Here is a 23,520-nt window from a genome sequence, read left to right on the forward strand (position 1 = left end):
TACGTCGGGGCAGGGACGGCCCTCCGGGGGGCGCGGCGCAGCGCATGGCCGCATCCCGCCGGGCCGCGGGGGGGCGCCGTTGGGCGGGGCGGAGCGGGCGGGGCCGCGTTTCCCACCCGGAGCGATTTGCGCGCTGCACCGCGGCGGGGCGGGGCGGGGCTGTGGGGCCCGGAGCGATTTGCGCGCTGCACCGCGGCAAGATGGCGGACCGGGAGGAGGCGCTGAGGGAGTTCGTTGCCGTGACGGGCGCTGAGGAGGAGCGAGCGCGGTTTTTCCTCGAGTCCGCCGGTTGGGACCTCCAGGTAGCGCCGTTCCGACCCGGCTGTGGGTGGGGCCGGGCGGTGCGGGGCTCAGCTCGGCCTCCTGCCTTGGCCCGCCGCCCCCTCGGCCCTCAGCGGCTCGTCAGGGCCGGTTCTGCCGCTTTCACGGGTCCGGAGCTCGATTTGGATCCGCTTATCTCGTTAGGTCGATTTATTAATAGAGAGCGAGGGTTTTGTTGAGCCCCGGTGCTTTGGGGGCTGTTCCTGCGGCGTAACCCCTCAGAAATGAGGGCCTGAGAGGAATGCATGCAGTCGTGATGTCCTCACATAGCAAACGCAGACAGCACAGCTGGCAGCGTCCTGCCTTTGCTAGGACATCCAAAGGGGAGAAGCCCATAAAATGGCTGCAGTCGGTGTGTCTGAAGAATTCCAGCATGACAGAACCTTCAGTTATGTTATTAATCTGTGTGTGTGTTTGATCTGCTGCTCTGGAATGTTTGTTCTCATCCTGAAATGCTCCTGGCTTTCCCATTTCAGATCGCCCTTGCCAGTTTCTATGAGGATGGGGGTGATGAGGACATCCTGACCCTCCCCCAGCCGGCACCCAGCTCTGTATCCAGAGGCACTGCAGCCAGGTGAGGAGAGAGCTTCAGTTTGGCCTGGCTTGTTTAGCAGGGGTTGTAAGGCTCACTGTGAAAACAAATTACATTAAAAAACAACAACCCTGTGCTGTATTTAAAGCATCAGCGTTTGCTAGTATTCAGAATAAATAGTCATGCTTTTAGAACTGCTTCATCTCATACGGCTCTCTAGAAGCTGTGAAAACAACAACACTTCCATGTCACAAGCATGGGCCTTATTGCACAACTGATCCAAAGATCAGTTGAATGACTTGCTTCGTTGCTCGGGAAAAACTGGATTTGTGTTCTGAGGTTAGAAGGCAATCACACGGTCACTTTTGTTTAAGCAGGCTGTGCCTACATAGGAAAAGCGTTTTCTGATTTTTTGTTGTACCTTGTCTGATAAGCATTTTACAAGGAAAGTTAATTGGGCCATACCAAGTCCCTGTGCAGTAAATGTTATCCAGTTTTAAAGAGGAGTTACTGATTGTACTGCAGAGGCAAAGCGCTCTCATTTCAGACTTTGAAATAAATTTCATATTGCGGAAGAACTGGATTTCAGTTTGAATCACAGGTAAACAAGAGTGGTCTTGGAGGCTTGACTTTACTGGGGTCTGGAAGAGAAACTGGTATTTGGGAATGGCTACTTCTTGAAAGGCAACAAAATTCAGTATGCGAGCAGGGAAGATGGCTGAAGAGTTAATTCTTCTGCTGGGCCTGCAGTCATTTGTCTTGTGTTGATGTGATCAGCACAGAGGTTCAAGAACATTATTCACTGCTCAGTTACACCACTGCTGACCTGTGATTTTGTAGAGCAGTGAGTCAGAGCCTAAAAGTAGAACAGAGTCAACCTAACGTGCTGTGCTTAGGAACTTCTGCTCATGTGGTTGAAGTGTATCGTGAGGCTGATGTACTGTGATCAACTTTTGCAGTGACCATCGAGTAACGTCGTTTAGAGACCTTGTTCATGCACAGGAGGATGATGATGAAGAAGAAGAGGGACAGCGGTGAGTTTTCAGTTGGACTTGAAACCTGTGTGTTTTATCCCTGCTGTTCTGTGGTAGCTTGCTGCTGGTGTACAGATATACATCTATTTTTTTAAAGCAGATAGCAGTTCCTGTTCTGAAAGATCTTAGGTCAACTGTAAGCGTTAAATGCTCTTCAGGTTTACAAGCAAGGTAAATTGAGTGGAACTGATGCAACTTAATGGTGCTCAGTGTAGGTAGGCCACCTGGTCCTCTGCAGTCAGCCGTGAGCTTGCTCTGGATGTGTTACAAGCCAAATGGAAGCTAATAAACCCAGTCTTCCACAAGTGCTTATTTGCACTTCATTGACAGTGCATTCATTGCTTCCCACTTAGTCCTGTTGTGTGTGGTGATCTTTCAGTGCAGAATTGATGTTTGCCTTCCCTCAAAATGCCAGTTATTTCCTTAGTAAGTAACAGCTTGTTGCTAAATCCTGGTATAAATGTGCTGGATCCTGTCACACGTGTCTCCTGTAGGAACTGCATTCTTGTCCTACACAGAAGTGGTGTGTTTTCTTTCTAGGTTTTATGCTGGTGGCTCAGAGAGAAGTGGACAGCAGATTGTTGGTCCTCCAAGGAAGAAGAGTCCCAATGAGCTGGTGGAGGATCTGTTCAAAGGAGCAAAGGAGCACGGTGCAGTGGCAGTTGATCGGACAGCCAAAAGCAGTGGCGAGAGTAGCAAGCCTAAAGTGAGGAGTGATGAGTTCTTCCTTCTTTTCTCTCTTTCTCTGTTGGAGTTACTTGTATGTGGCTCCCACTGTGACAGCTGTTTGGTCCTGTGGAGTACTAAAACTATCTTAAAGGAACATCTGAGTCTGGATTCCTCTATTGCAGCTCTTATTTACATGTCACGGTGTTAGAAAAGCTGCTTTGTACCATATTTATTAACTAGTCCAAGCTGTCCACTGAGCCTGAGGGACAGCAAATGTTGCTGATATTTTAAAGTCCTCTGCTTTCCCTCAGAATGATGTTGGGGGGAAAAGGAATCATGCTGTCCTGGTTATGTGTCATCCTGTAACCTCTTTGCCTGCCTCTTCTGCAGCCTTTTGCAGGGGGAGGATATCGCCTTGGAGCTACTCCAGAGGAAGAGTCTGCCTATGTGGCAGGAGAGAGGAGACAGAACTCTGTTCAGGATGTGAGTGTCTTTCTGTTGTTTTGTAGTGGTCACCTGGGGGATTGCTCTGCTACAAGTAAAAGCTTGTGAGTCAGAGAATTACAAAGCTTGATATAAATTCAGGAGGATGGAAATATGATAAATTCTGCTTCCTGTGGGATTTCTGGTTGGAAGAAAAAAGAAATGTACATGCTTGGGTCTTATGTAGTAGTTTTTCCAATGTTTGTTAATTACCTGAGTGTTCTTTAGAAGCACAGGGATCTTTTCTCAGCCTCTGTAGTATGAATATACTGTTGGTAAAAAACAGAGTGCAAAGAGCACTGGGTGATAAGGCTTTAACTGTTGAAGAGATGCAGAACTAACAGCATCAGTGCAAGGATCCCTTCTGCTTTGTGAGCAAATATCCATCTAGGTCTTGATGGGAGCTTAGTTTAGGTTCCTTGTCTAACACTTGGCTTTTCAACAGCATTTATCAGAAAGGGGTCTGTGTTGTCATCATCTGATGATGAATGATCATTACGTAGCCAGTGCTTTTTTTTCTCACCACTGATTATATCAAACCAGTGGCACATTGTTGGGATGTTTTCTGCTGCTTGAAACTCCTCTGCCAGTCAGCAGCTTTTCATTTTGCATCTGGTTGCCTTTACTGAGGTGTTTCAGTGAGACTGATTGTTGTCTGGGGTCTGCTGCAGGTGCATGTTGTACTGAAGCTCTGGAAGAGTGGATTCAGTCTGGACAGTGGAGAATTGAGAAGCTACCAGGATCCATCCAATGCCCAGTTCCTTGATGATATCCGCCGAGGGTATGTAGCAAGAAGGGAGTGAAAGAAAAGCTATTTTCTGAAACACAGGTTTTTATGATATCCAGGATCACAAATCTATGACACATTTTACTTGAGGGCTAAATTCTCAATATGAAAACCTTGGGAAGGCACACTTGAAGCTTTAGACTAATGGGCAGTTGCCTTGGTTTTTATAGGATCTTGATGTTTCAAAGTGAACAGACAGACTTTTGTATTTGGGCTGAGGATTTCCAATGCATCATTTCATTCCTGGTGAAGGGCTGGAAGAAATAACCTTGAGCTTGTGCCTGTCAGTGGGGAGGTGCACACCTACCTTTTTAATTAAACAAGAATTGCATGGAATCTTAAAGGTTTTTGGCTGCACCAGATCCTGTGGCTGCCACTTTCTTTGCACTCTTCCTACTTGCTTCTTCAAGCAGATTCCTTCAGACACTCTCTTTGCAGGGAAGTCCCAGCAGAGCTGCGCAGGTTAGCGCGAGGCGGGCAAGTGAACCTGGATATGGAGGATCACCGTGATGAGGAGTATGTGAAACCTAAAAGTGTCTTCAAAGCTTTTACTGGAGAAGGACAGAAACTGGGCAGGTGAGTAAGCAGAAGTGCTGCTTTGCTGTGTGTGTGACTAAGAGTCAATTAAGAGGTTTTGTGGGGTGAGCTTACTGATTCATCTTTCTGAAGAGAAGCTACTCGGTGCCTGTGATATGTGAGGTGTTGCTATAGGAGAGGAAATGAGGCTCAGTGATGTGTAGTGTGGGCTCATTCTCTTACTGGCAAGAGGCAAATCTCCAGTTTGGACCCACTGTGATGTGTCACATAGAAGCAGTGTCTCCTGATTGTATTACTGCTGTTCCTGTGGGGATATGAACAATGAAGAAGTGGTGCTCTTAGAGGTGATGGTACGGGTGAAGCTACAGATGAGTGCCCACTGCCTTGCCACCTTGCTAGCTGATTCCTAAATTCCCATTTCCAACTTGCATTGGCATCTCTTGATTAGAAATCTTGTTCGCTGGGCCCAGCAGGTGAAAGTTCAGTCTGGTTCCTGGCACACTGCTGTCAGGGGAGTAGTTTGGTGTTTAACAGCTTTTTGTGTCTTCTTTTCTCAGCACTGCCCCTCAGGTGTTGAGCACCAGCTCCCCAGCCCAGCAGGCAGAGAATGAAGCCAAAGCCAGTTCTGCCATTGCTATTGATGAGTCGGAGCCTGTCACCAACATCCAGATCCGGCTCGCTGATGGTGGGCGACTGGTCCAGAAATTTAATCACAATCACAGGTACAAGGGCAACAGGAAATATGGGTTACTAACTGGGAAGGCCTGAATGACACTGCAAATTGTGCTCAGATGGTGAAATCCTGGCTAGCCTACTAAAGGGAGCCCTGGGGATCCTTCTGTGTAGATGAATGGTATTAAAACTGTGGAGTTTTAAGGCAGATGTTTCCTGTTGGGAGGACAGGATTTCTTTCCAAATAGCAGTGGATAGTAGCTGGTGATATGCACCTTGGTTCTTTAACATCTATTAAAAAACCCTTTGAAACTATCAAGTATTTAGGAATTGGTGCAGTTATTCTCTCAATTCAGACTTTTCAGCTGAGCTATTCCCTGTCTACTGAATGTAGCACTGAGGGGTGCTGTTAAACAGTTTGGTTCCCTCGGATGAACAAAGCTGGCCTACATACCCTGCTGCTTCATCAAAGTTCTGTTTTTCTCACTTCTCTCTTCAGCATCAGAGTGCCTGTTTGTCCATCCTTGTTCCTCTTGTTTCTGTAAGAGATCGAGCGTGTTCCAAAAAGTTACAAAAACAATCCTTTGGGATCAGGTGCAGGAGATAGATCTGGTGTCACTGTAGTGACTGCTCTTGGGAGCTGAGATCATCTGGGTTACACTGTGTGATGAGCAATTTATTAATCTGTTCATCTTGAAGGGCTCAGAACCCTTCCAGTTCAAATAACTGCTTACGCAACAGAAGTTGAGCAATGTAAAAGAAGGGTTAGATGAAATTTTTAACTTAGAAAGTAACTTATTTTGCTTGACTTATTTTGTCTATGGAAAAGCATATTAAATCATAGGATTGTCTGGCTGCAGCTGATGTTACCTGGAAAACAAGTGCAGTAAGTGCAGGGTTGCACACTCTGGAAAGGATGAATTTAAGCTTTTGTTGTTCACTTCTACAAGCTGTTCAATAACAGAATAACCTTTGTGTGTTTGATCCCTTCGGACAGGATCCGTGACATCCGGCTCTTCATAGTAGATGCCCGGCCAGCAATGGCAGCAACCAGTTTCGTCCTCATGACCACCTTCCCAAATAAAGAGCTGACTGATGAGAACCAGACCCTGAAAGAAGCCAACCTGCTGAATGCTGTCATTGTTCAGAGGTTAACATAAAGGAACCCGTGTCTCGCTACACGCCTGCTCGCAGTGCGCATGCATCGTCTCAGCCTTGCGTGCACCTGCAGTGTGCAAACACAGGCTCACATCTACTTGTAGCTCTGGGTTCTTAGGTCTTGGTTGGACTCTCTTCTCTTTAGTTGCATTTCCTATGGTTTTTTTTTGTTTGGTTTTTTTTTTTTTTTTTTTGTGATGATCAGTGGACTTGAAAATAAATAAAGGAAACGAACCTGTTTTCAAAGGAGATGCAGCCTATTGAGCCACAGATTCTCCCAGGAGAGTTCAGTTACCTTTGTGGAATGTGTTTCTGTGCTCTTTAGAGGGGAAGAAGGTAAGGGGGAAGGGAGTTCCCAGGGAGCAGTTTCCCTCTGTGCCAATCAGATGCTCTTTGCGGTCTGTTACTCTTTCCTCTCCGGGGACTGCTGCAACACTTTTTGCACGTTAAATATAAAGATACAAGAACGGGTGATGTTGCTGTCAGGATAATGGTTAATGTTACTGTGAAAGCACTGTGAGGGAAATCTTTGTGATACAGTTGTTGCTCAGCGTGGGGAAAGCTGATTTGTGTGTGTGCAGGTGCAAATGTTAGCACTGCTGGGCTGTTCTGGAGGGAAAGTCCTGATGTTCCTTCCTTCAGCAGAACACTTAAGGTGTTTGTTACAGTTCCCACCTGCTCTGCCAGCACTTTCTCCTGCAGTTCAGACTGACTGACTGCAGGTTTTAATTTGCTGTATTGCATTTCTTTGAGGAAACCCAACTTCCTGCTGATTTTTTTGTTCTAAGGAAGGCACAAAGCTGAATCAGCTTCAAATGACTGAAACTACAAGGCAAACAGTATCTTACTGGAAAGCAGATTTTATTTTAAGATGAGTGATTGAGTGTTTGAAACAGTTCAGGTGAAAAACTCGAGGCTGTAGTACCCTTTGATTTATTTCCTTTGCTGAGCACCACATAGCTGAACACCTGGAATGCTCCAGCTTTGGTCTGTCCACTGTTTTGGACTCAGGTCTCCATTTCTTTCCTTTGGACAGAATGCTGTGGGTGAATTCACTGCTCATGAGCAAGGGTCTGGTAGTGCTGGTACAGCATTGTGTGTGCAAGTTGCCATCTAGTGTTGTGCCACGGCACTTCTCACTGATCTCCAACATGCTTTCTATCCCAGCCCTGTGCTTTGGAGCAAAACTTCAGAAGACAGTAGGCATTTAGATATCAGCTAGCAATGACATCTGCATTGTCCTTTGGAAAAGGTTGGGTTGCAGCTGTGGTGCAGTCCTGTTCATTCCCTGCCTCTGTCAGCTGTGTGGATGCTGTGCTGGGAGCACATCTCGTGCTCTGCAGCTTCAGGTCCTTGCCTTGCTGTGAGCAGTGAGCTCTGGGTGCGTGCAGCTGGGAGGGCTGGCAGGTTGGGCAGGTTCAGCACGAGGAACTCGCTTGGCTGGGTGTACTAATGCAGAACTGCAGGCAGCAGAGCTCAGCAAGGGCTTTTCTACAGCAAGTTGAATTAACATCGATTTTTCATTACTAAGTGGACATATAATGTGTGTAACAGCATATTTGTAAATTATTGTGAAAACAACCATTAAAGGCCCGGAAAACAGGAAAACAGCATCTGACCCTTTCTAACGATGGCTACCATCTGTTCTTGTTTTGGATGATGTGTGTGCTGCCAGCTAGTCTTACAGCTTTGGGTTCCCCAGCTAGCAGCCTTCCCAGCGTGGAGATGCCTTCAGCTAAATGAGATTAAAAGCCTCGGGGTGGTTCTGTAAGCCATTTACTGGCAGTGAACACGGGTTTTCATAACCTGCAGCACTGGATGCGCTCCGTCGTGATCACTGAGTCACCTGCGGGACCCAGCGGGAGGGAATTCAGGGCGTTTCTACCGCTTCCCCGAGCAGCATATCGCGATACCTGACCGCTTTTTGGAGAAGAAACTGTTCCGAGTATCCAACGTGCGCCTCCCCAGGGGGCTCCCAGCCCAGTGGAGCCTTTTCCCCCGGGGCCGGATGGTGGCAGTGCTGCCGAGGTCGGTGCCGGAGCTGCGTTCCGCTCCCCTCCAGCATGGCGCTGCCCCGGGGCTCTGCGCTGCTCCGAGGACTGTTTCGCTTTGGGATCTTTTTTTCTCATTCCTCCCCCCACAAAGGACTACTTTCTGCGTCTTTGCAGACTTCCACACCTCCATGTTGAGGCAGAACTCTGTATTTCACGTGAAAAAGTGCTTCTTTTCAATTCCCGTGTAAGATGTAGCTCGGCTTTATAACTGTGCTCATGTCTTTCTCTGTAATTGAGTTTTTCACAGAATGCTGCGTTTTAGCAACTTTCCCTTCCTCCGACTGGTATCTGTAGGACTTTTTTTATTCTTCCCCATTCTACGTAGTTTGTTGTTTCCTCCTCTTCCTTTTCACGTCCACATTGCCAAGTCCCACAGAAGTGCCTTCTGATTGTGTTTCCTCTCCAAAGCTTTGCACAACTTCCTGGGAACTGAGCCTGCTCTCTGTAACGCTGTGTTTGCTGTTAGATGTTTCCTGCTCCACGTTTCCTGCCAGTCTTGGAGCTTCTGCTCTTCCAGTGCCTCTGCTCAGGGAGTGCTTCAGTGCCCCGGTGTGGGCATAACCCATATCTAGGTGTAGGCACACACATTTCCAGGTGCAGCTACTGCAGTTTCTAGGTATTGCTGTGCTTCCTGCTGCTCGTCTGGGTGAACCATTCACAGCCCAGATTGCTGCTTGGCTGCCTTGTGTCAGCACAGAGCTCAGGCAGCTTAGCTGCTATGGGAAATGGAAGCAGTGACAGGAGATAGGAAGCAAGAAGTCCCAGAGGGCCCACCCATGGCTAGAAAAGGGTGTCTGTATATGTATATATACATATATTTATGTATATATGCTTGTTGCCTTTGTTTCTAATCAATTATTTAATTCAGTATTGGCTCCCCAGTGCTGGATGTCACTAAATCTTTCCAGGAAGAGGACACAACCTTCATGCAATGACATATCGTTGGGTGGGTCTGCAGATCCCTGCTGCATTTATTTGGAGCTGTGATTAAAAGGTGCTCCTGGGGTGATTTCGGATGTTCTGTTGGGAGTGCTTTCCTTTGAAAGCAGCACTGCTTTCCATCCTTTGTTATCAAGAACAAGGACCTTGAGCTGATGTTTCTTGAATGTTACCGTGGAGAACTGGCCTGGAGCTGCAGTCACATTAAAGATGATGTACAGGGTTTTCTTCAAAGCCTGCCACCACAGGAGAGGCTGGGATACCTGTGTTGGAGCCTGGGGCAGCAGCAGGCCTGTGTCTCACTGCTGAGTTTAGAAAGAGTGATGATGCTATCTCGTACAGCTTGCAAACGGTCTCCTTTCTGGTGGTGAGCCAGAATGCTTACAGCTGGAGATTGGCAATTTCAAAGGGCAGATTTCATGGCACAACAAGGTTACTTTTCCTACCAGCCTGGGCGTTCACACTGGTGCTCGTACCTCAACTACATGGCACCATGCAGGTGAGCTGCAGAACCATGGAGATCACAGAATTGCCAGGGTTGGAAGGGACCTCAAGGATCATGAATCTCCAACCCCCCTGCCACACGCAGGGCCACCAACCATCCCACCTAATGCTAGAGCAGGCTGCCCAGGGCCCCATCCAATCTGGCCTTGAACACCTCCAGGGACGGGGCATCCACAGCCTCTCTGGGCAGCCTGTTACAGCACCTCACCACTCTCTCTGTAAAGAACTTCCCCCTGACGTCCAACCTAAATCTCCCTTCCCTCAGCTTAAAACCATTTCCCCTTGTCCTGCTGTCACTCACCCTTTCAAAGAGTTGATTCCCCTCCTGTTTGTAGGCTCCCTTTAGGTACTGAAAGGCTGCAATGAGGTCACCCCGCAGCCTTCTTTTCTCCAGGCTGAACAAGCCCAGCTCCTTCAGTCTGTCCTCATAGGGGAGGTGCTCCAGTCCCCTGATCATCTTCGTGGCCCTCCTCTGGACCCTCTCCAACAGCTCCCTGTCTTTCTTGTACTGGGGGCTCCACACTTGGACACAGTACTCCAGATGGGGCCTCACCAGAGCAGAATAGAGATGTGGCACTGAGGAACAGTGGGTATGGAGGGGTGGGCTGGGGTTGGACCTGGGGATTTGAGAGGCCTTTTCCAACATCAATAGATTCCATAGGTTCTTATTTATTCAGGTACATTTCATTATTCTTCATGACATTAACTTCTGGCTGGCTTACAGAGGCAACAGCCCTTCTCCTGTCCCATATTGCCACAGCAGCTCCGTACCCCCCAGAGGAGCAGCTGTGCTGGGGGCTGAGATCTGCCGAGGTGTGTGTGTGGGGGGCATGGAGCACTTGTCAATGGAACACATCCAACTGCTGCCATTGTCTTCTCTGCCAAAGAATTCCCATCTGCAGGCTTTGGATTTTATTTCAGTGGGGCAGCCTTCCTCTGTCGGTCACAGTGCCTGGCAGGAAGCTGATGACTTGCACTGGAGCTGCTAGAAGCGTGCATTCCTGGGCCTTGGTCTGCTTTCAGAGATAAGGCCTCATGTTTCTGCAGCGGGGAATGGGGTTCTCAGGAAAGGAACTTTCCTTTGTGGTAACTTCCAACGTGGTGTTGTTTCTTAGGCTGCAGAGCTTTGGTTTCTCTGAGCCTTTTGCTAAGATCATTCATGAAACAGAATAATGGCGATAGACACAGCACTGCTGCGTTCTCTTCCTACCTATTTCTTAGCAACTGTTAGCAAAAGATCAGCGTAGAGACAGAAGAGGCATCATCCTCTTGCTCCTCCGTGTGCTGCTTTGGTTAGATTTTGTGCAGCGTTCTTAGAAAGCTCATTGCCAGCCTGTTTAGCAGCCAGGGAGATGAGCGCCGTTGGCTGAAAGCCGTTTCCCCTGGCACCAGGCTGAGCTCACACAGAGCAGGATGCGCGCTGCCCGTGCTGCAGCAGCCATCGGGACATCCTGTCTAGACCTCACGGGGAATGCTGGCTTGTTGGCTTGTACAAGGCACTGAGCAATGCAAAAAAAAAAAAAAAAAAAAAGGGCTTGAGGAGGAGGTGAGCAGAGCATAAATAAAGCTTTTCCTATACTGGAGAGAACTGTGCTCTGAAACAGCTATGGAGCAATAGACACAGCTGCTTTGGGAAGTGGCTGTTGGTCATCTGTTGGCTTTCTAGTGCATACACAGAAAATGCAGCTATTTGCACCTGGAGAGTAAATGAGCGCCAAAGAGCCAGAGGGCTGAGTGCTGAGTGCAGTTTCAAAAGGTGCCTCGTGTCTGTCCAAATGCAGCACGGCATGCTGAGTGGGTACAAAATGACCCAGAAAAAAATTGAAACCCAAAGTTTCATGTTTCCTTCTGAGCTTGCCCTTTCCTCTTGGGTGCAGAGAGATGTATTTTGCTTTTTTATAGAGATGCGTGCTTAGATACGCCGGGAGGAGACAGGGATTTGGCTTCCACTGCGCTGGCTGTGGTCCAGTGTGAGCAATATTTGTGATCAGAGATGTCAGTAAAATCACAGTGAAAAGAGATGCTGCTGACTCAGTTGTGCTGCGGCTCATGAACCACGTTCTGACTCAGCCTGTGAAATTCAGGATTTTTTCACTAATCCCCAGTGGCCGAGGGGAGGCTGAGCAGGAGATGACGCACTTTTGAACAGTGCTGGGATGCAGCTTACAGGTGTGGGTGTGGGGCAGCACAGGTTGAATGCTCCCTGGTACCCCGGGAGGGTGCACTGCTTTAACATGTAGTGATGGAGACCAACCTAAGGGCCCTTTATTGTGGAGCAGAGCAATGGGACCACGTATGCCCCCTCAGTGCCAGCCCATCGCCGTGTGCCTCCTCCAGCTGCTTTCTGCCTTTGCTTGCTGGGAGCTGCGTGGTGGGAGCATTGCTGCCTTGGGAACTGCTCCCACGCAGCGGCCGGGCTCCCGCTGCTCCTAATGGAGGAGCAATTTGTGGCTGTGCCGTGGAGACTGCTGGGCTCTGCGGGCTGGGAAAGGGCTGTGAAGGGGAGCTCAGAATGGCAAATTACTTGTGACCGGGCTAAAACACACTGCGTAGGGTCTGCATTGCCATGGGAGATCTCAAAATGTATAGGTTTGTAATTACAGATCTTGCTTAATAGAGAAAGGAAAATCCCACATCTCCTGCTCTGTGACAGTGTCCTGGGAGTGGGCAGCACCACGCCTTGCACCCATTAAAGAGAGGGCAAAGCAGGAAACAGGGGTTCCACAGCCCTGGGTAAGAAGCCAGAGCGGAGCTCCTGTTCTTCCTGCAACCCTTGGGTACAAGGGGCAGCTACATACAGCAGAACCCCCACCTCATCCTGCTCCCTGGTGGCTCCAGCTGTCCTCCATGCCCACATTTGGCTCTGCATGCTAGCGGTTGTTGGGGTTGTTTGGAGCCTGGGCAAACACTTCCTGCTCCATATCCTGAAGATCTCAATGTGACAGCAGCCCGGGGTCAGGGATGAAGCACTGGACCTGGTCCTGATGTTTGCAGAGCACTGCATTTCTCCATGTAGCTGCAGAAAGCCCACAAGCTGTCGTCCTGCACTACTGTGTGCATCCTGGCTTCCAACCTCATTGCACCTTCCCTTGTCAAACCTCATCCTGATCAGTGCTTGGGGCAAGGAACATCCCATGTGCCACCAGGCACAACTGTGCTTCCAGGTGGGTGCAAAGGTGCGATGCTGCAGAGGACAGCTGTCTGCAGCAGGGTAGGGTCAACATCCCAGGATGCTGCATTCTCACAGGAACGCGTTCTCCACGTGCACACTCAGCCCTGCACCCACACAGCACTCAGCGGGACTGTGGGGGTGTGCAGTGTGTGACTCAGGCTCAGAACACTCTGTCACAGCACGGCTCTGCCTTGTGCTGCTGTTGCCGACTTTCCAGCAGAATGGGCAGAGTGCTGCTCTACCTGCTGCGAGCATCGAGGGAACAAAAGCTGCCACCAAACCGAGAAATGCTTTTGTAATTTTAGAAATGGAACTGCTGTGCAAACAATACTCCAAAGTGCTCCACAGCAGTGGTGCAGGATTAATGCTGCAGGATGGGGAGGGAGCACTGCGGTGCAGGGACCTGGCTCTGGCCGTGGGCAGGGCAGGAACAAGCAGGGCACATCAGCACTGCTCTGTGTGTGTGCAGGAAGGATCTGGGCCCCTGCCTGGAGGTCGCTGCTGGGTGCTTGCCAGATGCTTGAGGCTTGGTACAGTGTTTGCTAAAGCCAACCACAGCCAAGTAAAACAGAGGTTTTGCCATCGGTCCTTTTGCTGTGTGCTGAAATGTTCCTTGTGCTTTCCCTGCTGCTCCATAGAGATGCCTTGGATGCTGGTATTGCAGTTTCTCTCTGCTTGGGCTGCCACCGTCAAAGCTACCTGGTGCAGCTTGTAAATTTTAAGACTGAAGAATGTGAACCATGAGAGTGGGGCTTAACAGAAGATGGAAGGATGATGCAAAGCTGGGAAGAGAGTTTGACTCAGCAGAAGGCTGTGCTGCCATTTAGCAAGAGCTAGGTAGGCTGAGAGCTGGGCAGAGAGGAACCTGATGAGGTTCAACACGAGCAAGTATAGGGTCTTGCAGCTGGGGAGGAACAACCACACACATCAGTACAGGTTGAGGGCTGAGCTGCTGGAAAGAAGCTCTGTGGAGAAGGACCCAGCTGTCCTGGTGGCCAACAGGTAGCTGTGTGCCAGCAGTGTGCCCACAACAGGTCAGGGGGTGAGGCAGGTGAGTTCTCCAGGACGGATGTGGATTTGCTGTGCTGTCAGGATGTGCTGGTGTCGGGGAAAGCTGTTGTTTCCTGTTTCCACGTCCTATGCTGGGAGCTGTGTGCTGCACTGCTGCCTTTCTGCAGGTCCCAGCAGCTCTGGGCAAAGGAGCCATGCTCCCTTCTGCAGTGCAGCAGAGCAGTGCCCCTCTGGATTCACAGCAATGCTCTAACATGTGGGCAAGCGTGCACAAAGAACACTAGGGTTACTTTTCAGAGAAACCCACATTTTTAGGGAAAATGCTACCTGGATAGCATGTCTCTCTGTGCTTAGAGTGCCCTTTCCTGGGGAAAGGGTTAGAATTTCTTGGAACGTGAGTGATGTTCAAGCCTGGGGTGTAAAGCTCTTGCAGCACAGGGTGGGAGGCAGCTGTGGGCTCTCATTTCTCCCTGCTTGTGCCAGGATGGAAGGTTTGGGCAAAATACTGAGAACAGTTCACCTGATTCCTAACCCCATCCCACAACTCCATCTCCCCCAGCAGGGATCTCAGCACCCCTATGTCTCTCCTGGCAACAGCAAGGGGGGGAGAGGAGGGACTGACCATTGCTGCCGGCAGCACCACTGCGCTCGGCCTTGCTGGAGCTGGTTATTTTTAGGGCTGGAGCCGTGCATGACCGCTGGTTGACCTTGCAGCTCTCCAGCCTGGTGCACACTGGCAGGATCTGAGCAAATCGCTCCCCGGCTGTGCGCTGAATTAATGCAAACCTTGCGCCTCGCACTGCAACACCACGATGGATGGGAGAGATCGCGTTGGAGACGCACTGGGGCACCTGCAGATGTCTGGATCCTGAAGGATCTCTCAGAAGCACAAAGGCTTCCTTTCCCCTTCCTTTTTTCTTCCCCATTTTGTTTTCTGAAGGAGGAGCACCCCATGGAACCCATGGACGGGTCTGATGGGCTGGAACCCAGCAATGCCAGGAGTTGGACACAATGATCCTTATGGGCTCAGGCTGCCCTGTGATTCCATGATGCCTGCAAGCCCCGTGTCCTCACCCTTCATCTCCTCCCACCTCAATCTCAGGCCTTGTGCACTTCCCCAACTGACGGGGCGCCTGAGGAACCCCGCAGACCACACAGAGCACAGCAGATTAACGCAAGAGATAACGATACAGCTCAAAGCAGGAAAACAAAACCCCACAGCTTGGTGCTCCAGTATAAAGGATACAGGCAGGGAGCGGGAGCAATTCGGATTTGCTTTTCAGCGTCCCGTTTTAACGCTGAAAACCCGAGGTTTTATTTGCCTTGGGGTTCATCTGCTCCCTCGCGGGCGCTCACGAGGCGTCAACCGTGGGCCCACAGCTTGGAAAGGAGCTTGGAAAGGAGCTCCGAGGTGCCGCACGGCGGCCTTCAGCCCCTGAGGGCGGGCGGGCAGCGCGCGTGGCGCCTCAAGGCCCCGCGGTTTCCACGGCAACGGCGCGGTGCCAAGATGGCGGCGGGGCGGGAAGTGTGTGTGTGTGTGCGCGCGCGGGGAGCGGGGGGGGGGAGCGGGCAAGATGGCGGCGGTGGGCGGGGCGAGGCGCGGGGCGGGGCGCGGCGGGCGGGCTCGATGGCGGCGGAGGCTGCGCACACGTGGCCCCTCCTCCCTCCCTCCCTCCCTCGGGCTGCGGGCGCTGCGGGCGCGCACGGACCGGCACCGGCGGCGGCACCGGCGACATGGGCGTGCACGTGGAGACCATCGCCCCCGGGGATGGTGAGCCGCGCCCCGCGCTCCTTGTCTCTTTATTCCCCCCCCTTCCCTTTTTCTTTCTCTCTCTCTCCCTCCGGTGCCGCTCCGCTGACGGCGCGTGTCTTCTTCCCGCAGGGCGGACGTTCCCCAAGCGCGGCCAGACGTGCGTGGTGCATTACACGGGTGAGTGCGGGGCCGTGCGGGGCGGGGCCGGGCCGGGCCGGTACCGGGAGGCGGGGCGGGGATCTGCCCCAACGCCGCTGTGCGGCCTGCGGGAGCGCGGGCGGGGGGCGGAGGGCCGGGCCTCGGCTGCCCCCGAGGCGCGAGCGGGGGTCGGTGCGGGGCCGGGGGTCGGGGTGGGGTCGGCGCCTCCGCGTGTTGGGTGCGGGTCCGCGGGGTTGGCCCGGGGCGGTGGTGGCTGAGCCCCCCCGCGTCCGAGATAGCCCCGCTGGGACCTTCGTACGGCCGCACCGGGGAGGGGGCGGCAGGGAAGCGGTCCGTCCCCGTGCCCCCGCACGGTGGCTGCTGCTGAGGCTGGCGGTGCGGTGCCGCGGGGTTCCCCACCCAGCAGCCCTCCTCCGACGTGCTCCGAGCCGCCCGGGTTCGCACGCAGCCAGGTGGGTGACGTTACGCACGTCGTGTGCTCAGAGCTCCGCGATGTGAGCGTGAAAAACGCTCCGGGGCTCCGCGACGGGTTCACACGCACACACACGCACAAACATACAGCGGCTGACCCGCCTGTCCCCAGCACCAGCCGGCTCCTGCTCTCCCAGCAGCACGGGGTGAGCTGCCAGTCTGCTCAGGAGCCCCCAAAGCCTCGCTCCCGCCGTGCTGTCTGAGCTCTCCCTCCAGCCCATCTGCTTCTCCTCCTCCCCACCCCCTCTTCCCTTCCCCATCCCTTTTAATTCCCTGCTCTGGAGAAGAGGAAGCGGCTCACTCTCTCCTGGCCACCTCCTCTGCCGGCAGCCCCGTTTCCTCTGCCGGGGGAAGAACAAAGGGACGCTGGCAGGCAGTCAAGTGGCTCTCGGTGGGCCAGCCCTGCTGCTGCCAGCCCTGCAGCTCGCGGCTCCAGCCCTGCTCCCACCCCAGGAAAAGGGCATGGCTGCTCCTTGCCTCATTGCAGCTGTTGGGGGGGGGGTCGCTGGGGCTGATTTCCTGCCCCCCAGCTTTGCTTTTGGGATGGGAGGGTGAAGGATCTGCCTCTTGCCGGTCCCTTCCTGGCAGCAGTGAGTGACAAGCTGGCCTTGGGAGTGGTTCTCTGATTTATTTTGGTATTGTTTGTTGTTGTTATTGTCTCCTTTTGGCCTTTAGCCCCCTCCCCCCCCCAGCAGACAGCTCCCTGACCTGCTGTGTTGGCAAGCAGCTGACGTCAAAGCCCCCCGTTCACACCTCATGCCCACAGGTCCTGATCCCCTGCTTTTTGCTGCGAGCAGGAAGGGGAGTTTTGCTCCAGCAAAAAATTACAAGAAACCATTAATTTCCCCCAGCCCTGAGGCTTGTTCATTGAATGCAGTGCAGTGACAGCAGTAAAAGTGCATTCAGTGCTGGGCTCAAGGGCTCCATCGTGAGCTCCATGTGCCATCCTGCCCTGTGGCTGCAATTTGCTCTGTGCAGAAACCCAGCCCCAGTTTGGCAGCGCTGAGCACAGTGAGCTCTAATGGGTGAGCTATAGATTTGCAGTCACTTGATCAAAATCCATTTTGCACCTCTTGCCCAAAGGATCCTTTCCCCCCTAGGTGCTCCACGTCTGCTTGTTTAGTTAGAACAGGCACAGAGCAGGTGCTGAACTGCTGTTCCCTTGCCCTACAGCCCTCATGTCCTACCCCTGTGCAGCTCTTCTGCCCCACTGCAGCACTGCCCAGCACCAGCGAGAGCAGCCGTGTCACCCCAGCACTGTGAGGGATGGACAGACGGACGGATGGATGGGCAGGCAGCCCTGATGTGGGAGCACAAGAGGGCAGTGCTTGGGGAAGAAGGTGGAGAGCATAGCATCTTCCAGGCCGCTGCTTGGGAGACCTCAGTTGCTCATGCTGGGATTTTCTCAGTGGCAACAGAGATACGTAGGGGGGATTTGGGTCCATCTTTTCATTTTCCTTTCCTCCCAGGTCAAACAGGGAGAAAATCCTCAGCAGTGCTTTGGGTGTGTCGGTGCTCCCAGCGGGAGCTGAGCCCTCAGGGGGATGGAGGAGCACTGCTGGAGAGCTGGCGCAGCGGGGCGTTGGGAAAAGGCTTTGATGTGAGGTCTGATGGAAAAGGCTCTTAAGGAAACTAAATCAAGGGTAAACTCCTCTTACGTATTCAGGACTGCTTAGAGCAATGGGAGGATGGCTTCGGAGTGCAGAAGTGCATTGATTGTGGGTAGCAGCCCTGATGCTGTGTGCGTCAGGCTCCTGAGGCTCTGTAGCCAGTTTGGAACAGGGATTTGTTCTTGTTCACCCTGCAGCACAGCTGGAACTGAGACAGCATCCTTCCTAGTGGTGGGAGCAGTGGGTGGGTGGGCTGTAGAGAACCAGCTGGCCATACAGCATTGCTTCTTGGGTGAGCAGTGGCCATGCTGGGGAGCACCAGGACTGGAGCAGGTCTGATGTGACACAGTGCAAGGAATGATGCTGGAGAACTCTGTCTTCCTTTGGCAGAACAAGTGCAGTGACAGGCAGGACTCTTCCCCCAGCGCCTGCACGTCGCTGTGCAGCTGAGCACAGCCTCAGCCATGGCTCAGCACAGCACAGGCTCTTCCTGCTGTCTGTGCAGCACCTAACATTGCTCTCTAAGATGCTGCCACACTTGTATGACAGCAGCCTGCGGTTGCAAGATGTTTCCTCTCCTACCGGCTGTGCAACTGCTGAGCAGTTGGGTGAGAGCTCAGTGCCAGCTCCCCTAGAACCCAACACCGTGCTGTGCATGCAGTTGTGTCCTGTGGGACACTTGGCTCAGCAGAATCCTCAATGGGAAGGGTTTCCAATCCCATCCCTTTCTCCAGCTGCAGCGGAGGGGGTCTGCCTGCTCTGACCCTGCATCTCGAGGGCTGACATCTGAAGGAGGATGGAGGGAGATTGGCTGCAGGGCTGCTTCTGTGTGTCTGCTTTCTGCTGTCCCTGCCCAGCAAGGGGATCGCAGCCAAGTCGTGCATTGCAGCCGGCGTCTCCCAGCCACTGCCTGCCAAGTGTGGCAGAGATCTGGCATAGCCCTGCTGCCAACCCCAAATGGAGCCGGGGATGCTCTCTGGAGCCCCTCATCTCCTGTGCTGTGCTGTGGTGGAATGGCAGCATCCTGTCCTGGTAAGGCCCTGCATTCCCCTCACTTTGGTTTTTCCAAGCCACCCTGGTGTCTGTATTTCTGAGTGCCAGGAGCTGCTGGCAGTGGGGTGGCTGTGCTGCAGGGTCTCCCAGCTCCACGATGCCCTGCACGGAGCTCAGACAAGCTGGGATGCGCCCTGGGCTGGCAGCTGCTCCTGGCCTTTGGCTGTTTGCAGAGTCTGGGGCTCTGCCTCCAGTCAGAGGATGCTTGGCCTTACTAATAGATTTAAGATCTTGTTATCTCCTCGCTTGGGGATGGTAGGGAGGAGGAAATGGTTGCTCCTACTTGTCCAAGGCTGGAGAGGTCTCCTGGGAGCCTCTCTGGCAGAGAAAGTTGCAGAGATGAAGATGCCATCTCGAAAGCCTCAGAGCTCTTTGTTTCACTGTTGGCATGGCCGAGTGGCACAGCATCCCATGGCTGTGTGCTGGGCATGGGGCAAGCTCTGCGTGCCAGAGTGCGGAATGGATTTGGGGAGAGGGTGGCCTCTGGTTTCCCCGTGCAGTGTGGTAGCAGCAGCACACCACAGTTTGTTTTCATCAAAGTGAAATTGCAGAAAACGTGGCCACAGCCTCTGCCCTTGGTGAGGCAGATCTCTGCTTGTTGCAGCCCAGCTTGGGGGCAGCTTGCGGTGCTGCCTGCACCCACTGTCCTTCCCCTGCCCAGATCCCTGCTGCTGTCCCAGTGCCAGGCAGGGCTGGGAGCAGGCTCAGCACCAAGAGGTTTATCCTGGAAGGAGGAAACAAGAAAACCCCAGATTTGCTGTTCCAAAGTCCAGGGCTACAGGGTGACTGGCTGAGCTGGTGCTGATGCTCGGTGTCGGGGGCCCTGCAGGGGAGTTTTTTGCTTTCTGTGAGATTAAACACTTCATTCTGCTCCCCAAAAGAAATGGGACAGTGGCCCCGTTCTGTTAGCAATCAAGCCTGGCTGCCCTGTGTTACTGCTGGCAGCACTGCTATGCTTTGTGGTGTGATCTGAGCATTCCATGGTGTGATGCTGAGCCCATGGGGTGATGGTGACTGCATGGGCACTGCTCAGTGCCCTCGGTACTTGTTGCTCTCGTGGAGATGCTGTGTGTTTCCCACACCCTCCATTCATCATCTCACCACGCCTGCTGCTGTCCGTGCACCTTGCTCACCGCAGCACGAGTCTGGACAGCACGTCCCATGCTCTGCATTTTCCCTCGCCCCTGGGCATTGACACTGTGCCCTGCTTAGGGGAAACCACCACTGCCCATACGCTGCTGGACAAGGCAATGAGTTTGTTTTTCAAGACCAGAGAGTTTTCCAACCAGAAAAACAAGTTCTTGGGCTTTTGGGGGAAGTGGGGAAGAGAGAACTGTTGGCAGCAGTTGCTCTGAAATTACAAACCCTCCGGTGCTGTTCATTAACCATGGCCGTCGTCAGGCTCTGTGCGCTGGGTGGCCAAATCCCCAGGTACAGCACGGCTCCCAGCAGGGCTGTGCTCCCAGCGACGTCGCTGCTCCTATAAGGCAGCTCCAGCAGTGAGATTCCCCAAGAAGGTCACGCAGGGAGCAAGGGAGGGACCAAGGAGAAGGGAGGAAATTCCTCCTCGCTCGTGCTGGAGGGTTATATTTAGCCCTGTGGTTATCGGTGCTGCTGAGCCTGCGCTACGTGGTGTGTGCTGTGGGACAGGGGCTGCCCTGGGCAGGTGTGATCCCTACTTGGCACTGTTGCTTTTGGGTACTGTTTGGCTCGTGGCTGGGCATGGGCAGGCTGGAGTAGTGGCCCAGGCTACGTTTTGTGTGCTGGAGGACAGAAACCAGCCCTGGCTCACATGCTGCTGTGCAGAATGCTGGTGCTCTGGGACAGGCGAGGTGTCCCCTGTCTGCTGGCTGGCCTCTGTCCTAGCCTGCAGGAGGGCTTCTCTCTGCATGAAAACAGCACGGAGCAGGGACGCGGTGATTCTTGCAGCTGGGAGGATCAATGCTGCTCACACCAGGGCTGCTCCTGCCCTGCTCTCTGCAGCAGGAGGTGCTGCGGGGAAGCCCCCTACTGTACAGGTGTTTCCCCAGGGCAGCAGGGAAATCCCACTGACTCAGGGCCATGTGAGCTTCCCACGGTGACCGTCACACCTGCCGGGTAACAACCTGTTCCCGTGACACCAACCTCACTCCTCCCTCCCCTTTCTGCCCACAGGTATGCTGGAGGATGGGAAGAAGTTCGATTCCTCCCGCGACAGGAACAAACCCTTCAAGTTCGTGATGGGCAAGCAGGAGGTGATCCGCGGCTGGGAGGAAGGAGTTGCTCAGGTGCCCTGCGTCCCTCTCGCTTGTGGGGATCTGCGGTGTGGGCAGAAATCACTGCGTGCAACCCTTCAGATTTCCACCCCCTCCATCATGGGAGGCGTGGGTGTGAATATCACCTTCTGCATTGCCACCTGCCAGATGGCAGGAACGGAGCAGGGCCGGGCTGAGGAACACCTACGGCACGCCAGTGACTCAGCACTGACATTTCTCTACTGAGTCACCTCTGAGAGAGCGCCGTGGGGAGCTTGGGCCCCCTGCTCCTGCTGGAGATGGCTGTGGGCACGAGGGGAGGGGGATGGGGAGCGTGCGTGACTGCAGTGGGCTCTGTGCTGCTGGGAGCCGGCGCCCACGCTGCAGCACGGGGATGCTGCTGTCTGCAGGGGGCAGCCTGGCAGACCTAGGAATTGGTTGTGTGAAGGATATCGCCAGTTCTGATGCATCCCTGCTCCTTTTCCAGCCTCTGCTGCCTGCCCTTCCCCGCTGATGTCCTTCCTATCTCTCGTCAGTCCCCTCTGCTTGTGCCCAGCATTGGGAAAGGAGTGGGGACAGCTCCATGTTTCTCCCGCTCGCTCACCTGGTGTTTGTGTGCATCTGACATCCTTATCTTCATTCCTCCTCCCAGATGAGTGTTGGTCAGAGGGCGAAGATGACCATCTCCCCAGATTACGCCTATGGCTCCACTGGCCACCCAGGGATCATCCCACCAAACGCCACTCTAATCTTCGACGTGGAGCTCATGAAATTGGAATGACCCACCCCAACACCCTGTCCTCGGGTAAGGAGGGGGAGCTGCAGGGGGGCTGCTGGAGCGTGGGGGAGGCTCAAGTTCCCATAGTCTGCCTCAGGGAGATGGGATGGAGGTGTTAGTGGTGTGGAGAACAGGTTTCTGGCTGTGGGCTGGTTTTGGAAGCTTGTGGATTTGGGAGTCGCTGTGGGATAGAAGCAGAGCTTGCAGCCTGCTCATGCCACTGAGACAGCTCGATGCTGGCTGGATGTGCCTCAGTCCTTCACACTGCTCTTACTGTATGGGTTCTGCAGTGGGCAGGATGGTGTCCCGCTCCCCACATCAGCAGAATTTGACTTCTGCTTTGAGCAGACCATGCAGTTGGCAATAGGACTGTCCCTTTGTGACCACATTCCTTCCTGCACCGGTCCCTGTGGGCTGCAGTGGGTGGCTGTGTCACGGTGCCTCTCCTCTCCCCAAACAGGTTTGGCACATGGAGGAATCCAGAATCTCAGCTTCAAGAAGAGTGCACATGACTTTGTACGGAGCTTTTCCTGATAGTCCACTACACTCATTGTATAACCTTACACCTTGATTGAATGCCTTTGGTCACTAAGCTTTGCGTCTGACTCTTCCTCCTTGTATCGTGTTTTTATGTCTTTTTAAACTATACGCCGTAAACCTCAACTCTTTCTGGGTCAAGTTCTTAATCTTATTTTTGTTCCAGGTGTAGACTACATTCTGTCAGTAGCACGCAGACGGGCTGACCTTAGATAGGAGTCGTTTGAACAAAAGGAAACCTGTTAGTTAGTTACTCGTTTTGGTGCAGATCTCTATGATGTTTTAAAACCAGAAATTGCTGCTGCTGCAAAAGCCATAGCAGAGTGAGGCTGAATGGATGTGGAGAACAAAGTAGCGTTAGGATGTGTGTAGTTACCTGGAATTGGGGTGCTGGGGAAGCAGCGTTCCTCTCCCTGCGCTCTGGGGGAAGCGCAGCATCACGGGGCTGCCCTGGGACAGGGGATGCTCAGCCCCTGTCCTCCCCCACCTCCTCCCTTTGTTGTCTCACTTTTGGTTTTGTGGGGGTGGTTGGGCCGTCAGAGCCTCACCCACCCCCTGGAAATTCTGTCTCTTATATTGAGCTTTCTTTGCTTTAAAACAAAAAAGAAAACAGCAGACAAATGGGAGGTGCTACAAGGGAGGTGGTGGAGCTGGGGGGGGGTGAGCTTGCAAGAAAACACCCCCATCCCTTCTGCCCTCCCCGGGAAGGAAACTTCAGACCCTGGCTGCCCCCGGGCTGAGCACAGCTGCCCGTTCTCCTGCCCCTGATGCTGGTCATCGCCGCTTGGCTGCTCTCATGCCATGCATCGCTTCCCCTGCCGCTGTCCCAGCCGCCCCCAGCCCTGCCTGGTGACGTGGTAAGAGAAATCGCCGCCGTTCACTTCCTTCTCCACTGCATAAAGGTATCAAGTTTTATGATTGCAATAAAAACGCTTTTTGCTGGCTTTTCTCAGCCCTGTGTGTTGGAGGTTCTTCCCTGGGTGGGGAGGGCTGGCAGCACCGTGCGGCTCGACGTCGGGCACGTAGGGATGTGGGGCAGCGACCTGCCAGAC

General features: G+C 53.2%; 2 protein-coding genes across 2 annotated transcripts; both read left to right on the forward strand.

Annotated features, from left to right (window-relative positions):
- Positions 1-148: 148 nt before the first annotated feature.
- NSFL1C (NSFL1 cofactor) lies at positions 149-7,846 on the forward strand. The gene is made up of 9 exons (XM_031589170.2): positions 149-302; positions 798-895; positions 1,813-1,887; positions 2,428-2,593; positions 2,947-3,039; positions 3,711-3,820; positions 4,265-4,402; positions 4,921-5,085; positions 6,033-7,846. The coding sequence occupies exons 1-9, from the start codon at positions 201-203 to the stop codon at positions 6,193-6,195; spliced, it is 1,110 nt and encodes a 369-aa protein (XP_031445030.1). The 5' UTR covers positions 149-200; the 3' UTR covers positions 6,196-7,846.
- A 7,648-nt stretch (positions 7,847-15,494) lies between these two features.
- On the forward strand, positions 15,495-23,420 carry FKBP1A (FKBP prolyl isomerase 1A). The gene is made up of 5 exons (XM_031589158.2): positions 15,495-15,644; positions 15,756-15,803; positions 21,074-21,186; positions 21,806-21,958; positions 22,392-23,420. Exons 1-4 carry the CDS (start codon positions 15,608-15,610, stop codon positions 21,932-21,934), a joined length of 327 nt encoding a protein of 108 aa, XP_031445018.1. The 5' UTR covers positions 15,495-15,607; the 3' UTR covers positions 21,935-21,958; positions 22,392-23,420.
- Positions 23,421-23,520: the final 100 nt, after the last annotated feature.

This window comes from Phasianus colchicus, chromosome 17, assembly GCF_987193195.1.
Source record: "Phasianus colchicus chromosome 17, bPhaCol1.hap1.1, whole genome shotgun sequence".
NCBI classification, from domain to species: Eukaryota; Metazoa; Chordata; class Aves; order Galliformes; family Phasianidae; genus Phasianus; species Phasianus colchicus.

Bases quoted from the DNA above. Each gene is read 5' to 3' on its own strand.
- NSFL1C (XM_031589170.2), top strand. From the start codon at position 201: ATGGCGGACCGGGAGGAGGCGCTGAGGGAGTTCGTTGCCGTGACGGGC. The intron at 1,888-2,427 runs GTGAGTTTTCAG...TTTTCTTTCTAG, and splicing joins GAAGAAGAAGAGGGACAGCG to GTTTTATGCTGGTGGCTCAG. The intron at 3,040-3,710 runs GTGAGTGTCTTT...GGTCTGCTGCAG, and splicing joins GACAGAACTCTGTTCAGGAT to GTGCATGTTGTACTGAAGCT.
- FKBP1A (XM_031589158.2), top strand. From the start codon at position 15,608: ATGGGCGTGCACGTGGAGACCATCGCCCCCGGGGATG. The intron at 15,804-21,073 runs GTGAGTGCGGGG...TTCTGCCCACAG, and splicing joins GTGCGTGGTGCATTACACGG to GTATGCTGGAGGATGGGAAG. The intron at 21,187-21,805 runs GTGCCCTGCGTC...TCCTCCTCCCAG, and splicing joins GGGAGGAAGGAGTTGCTCAG to ATGAGTGTTGGTCAGAGGGC.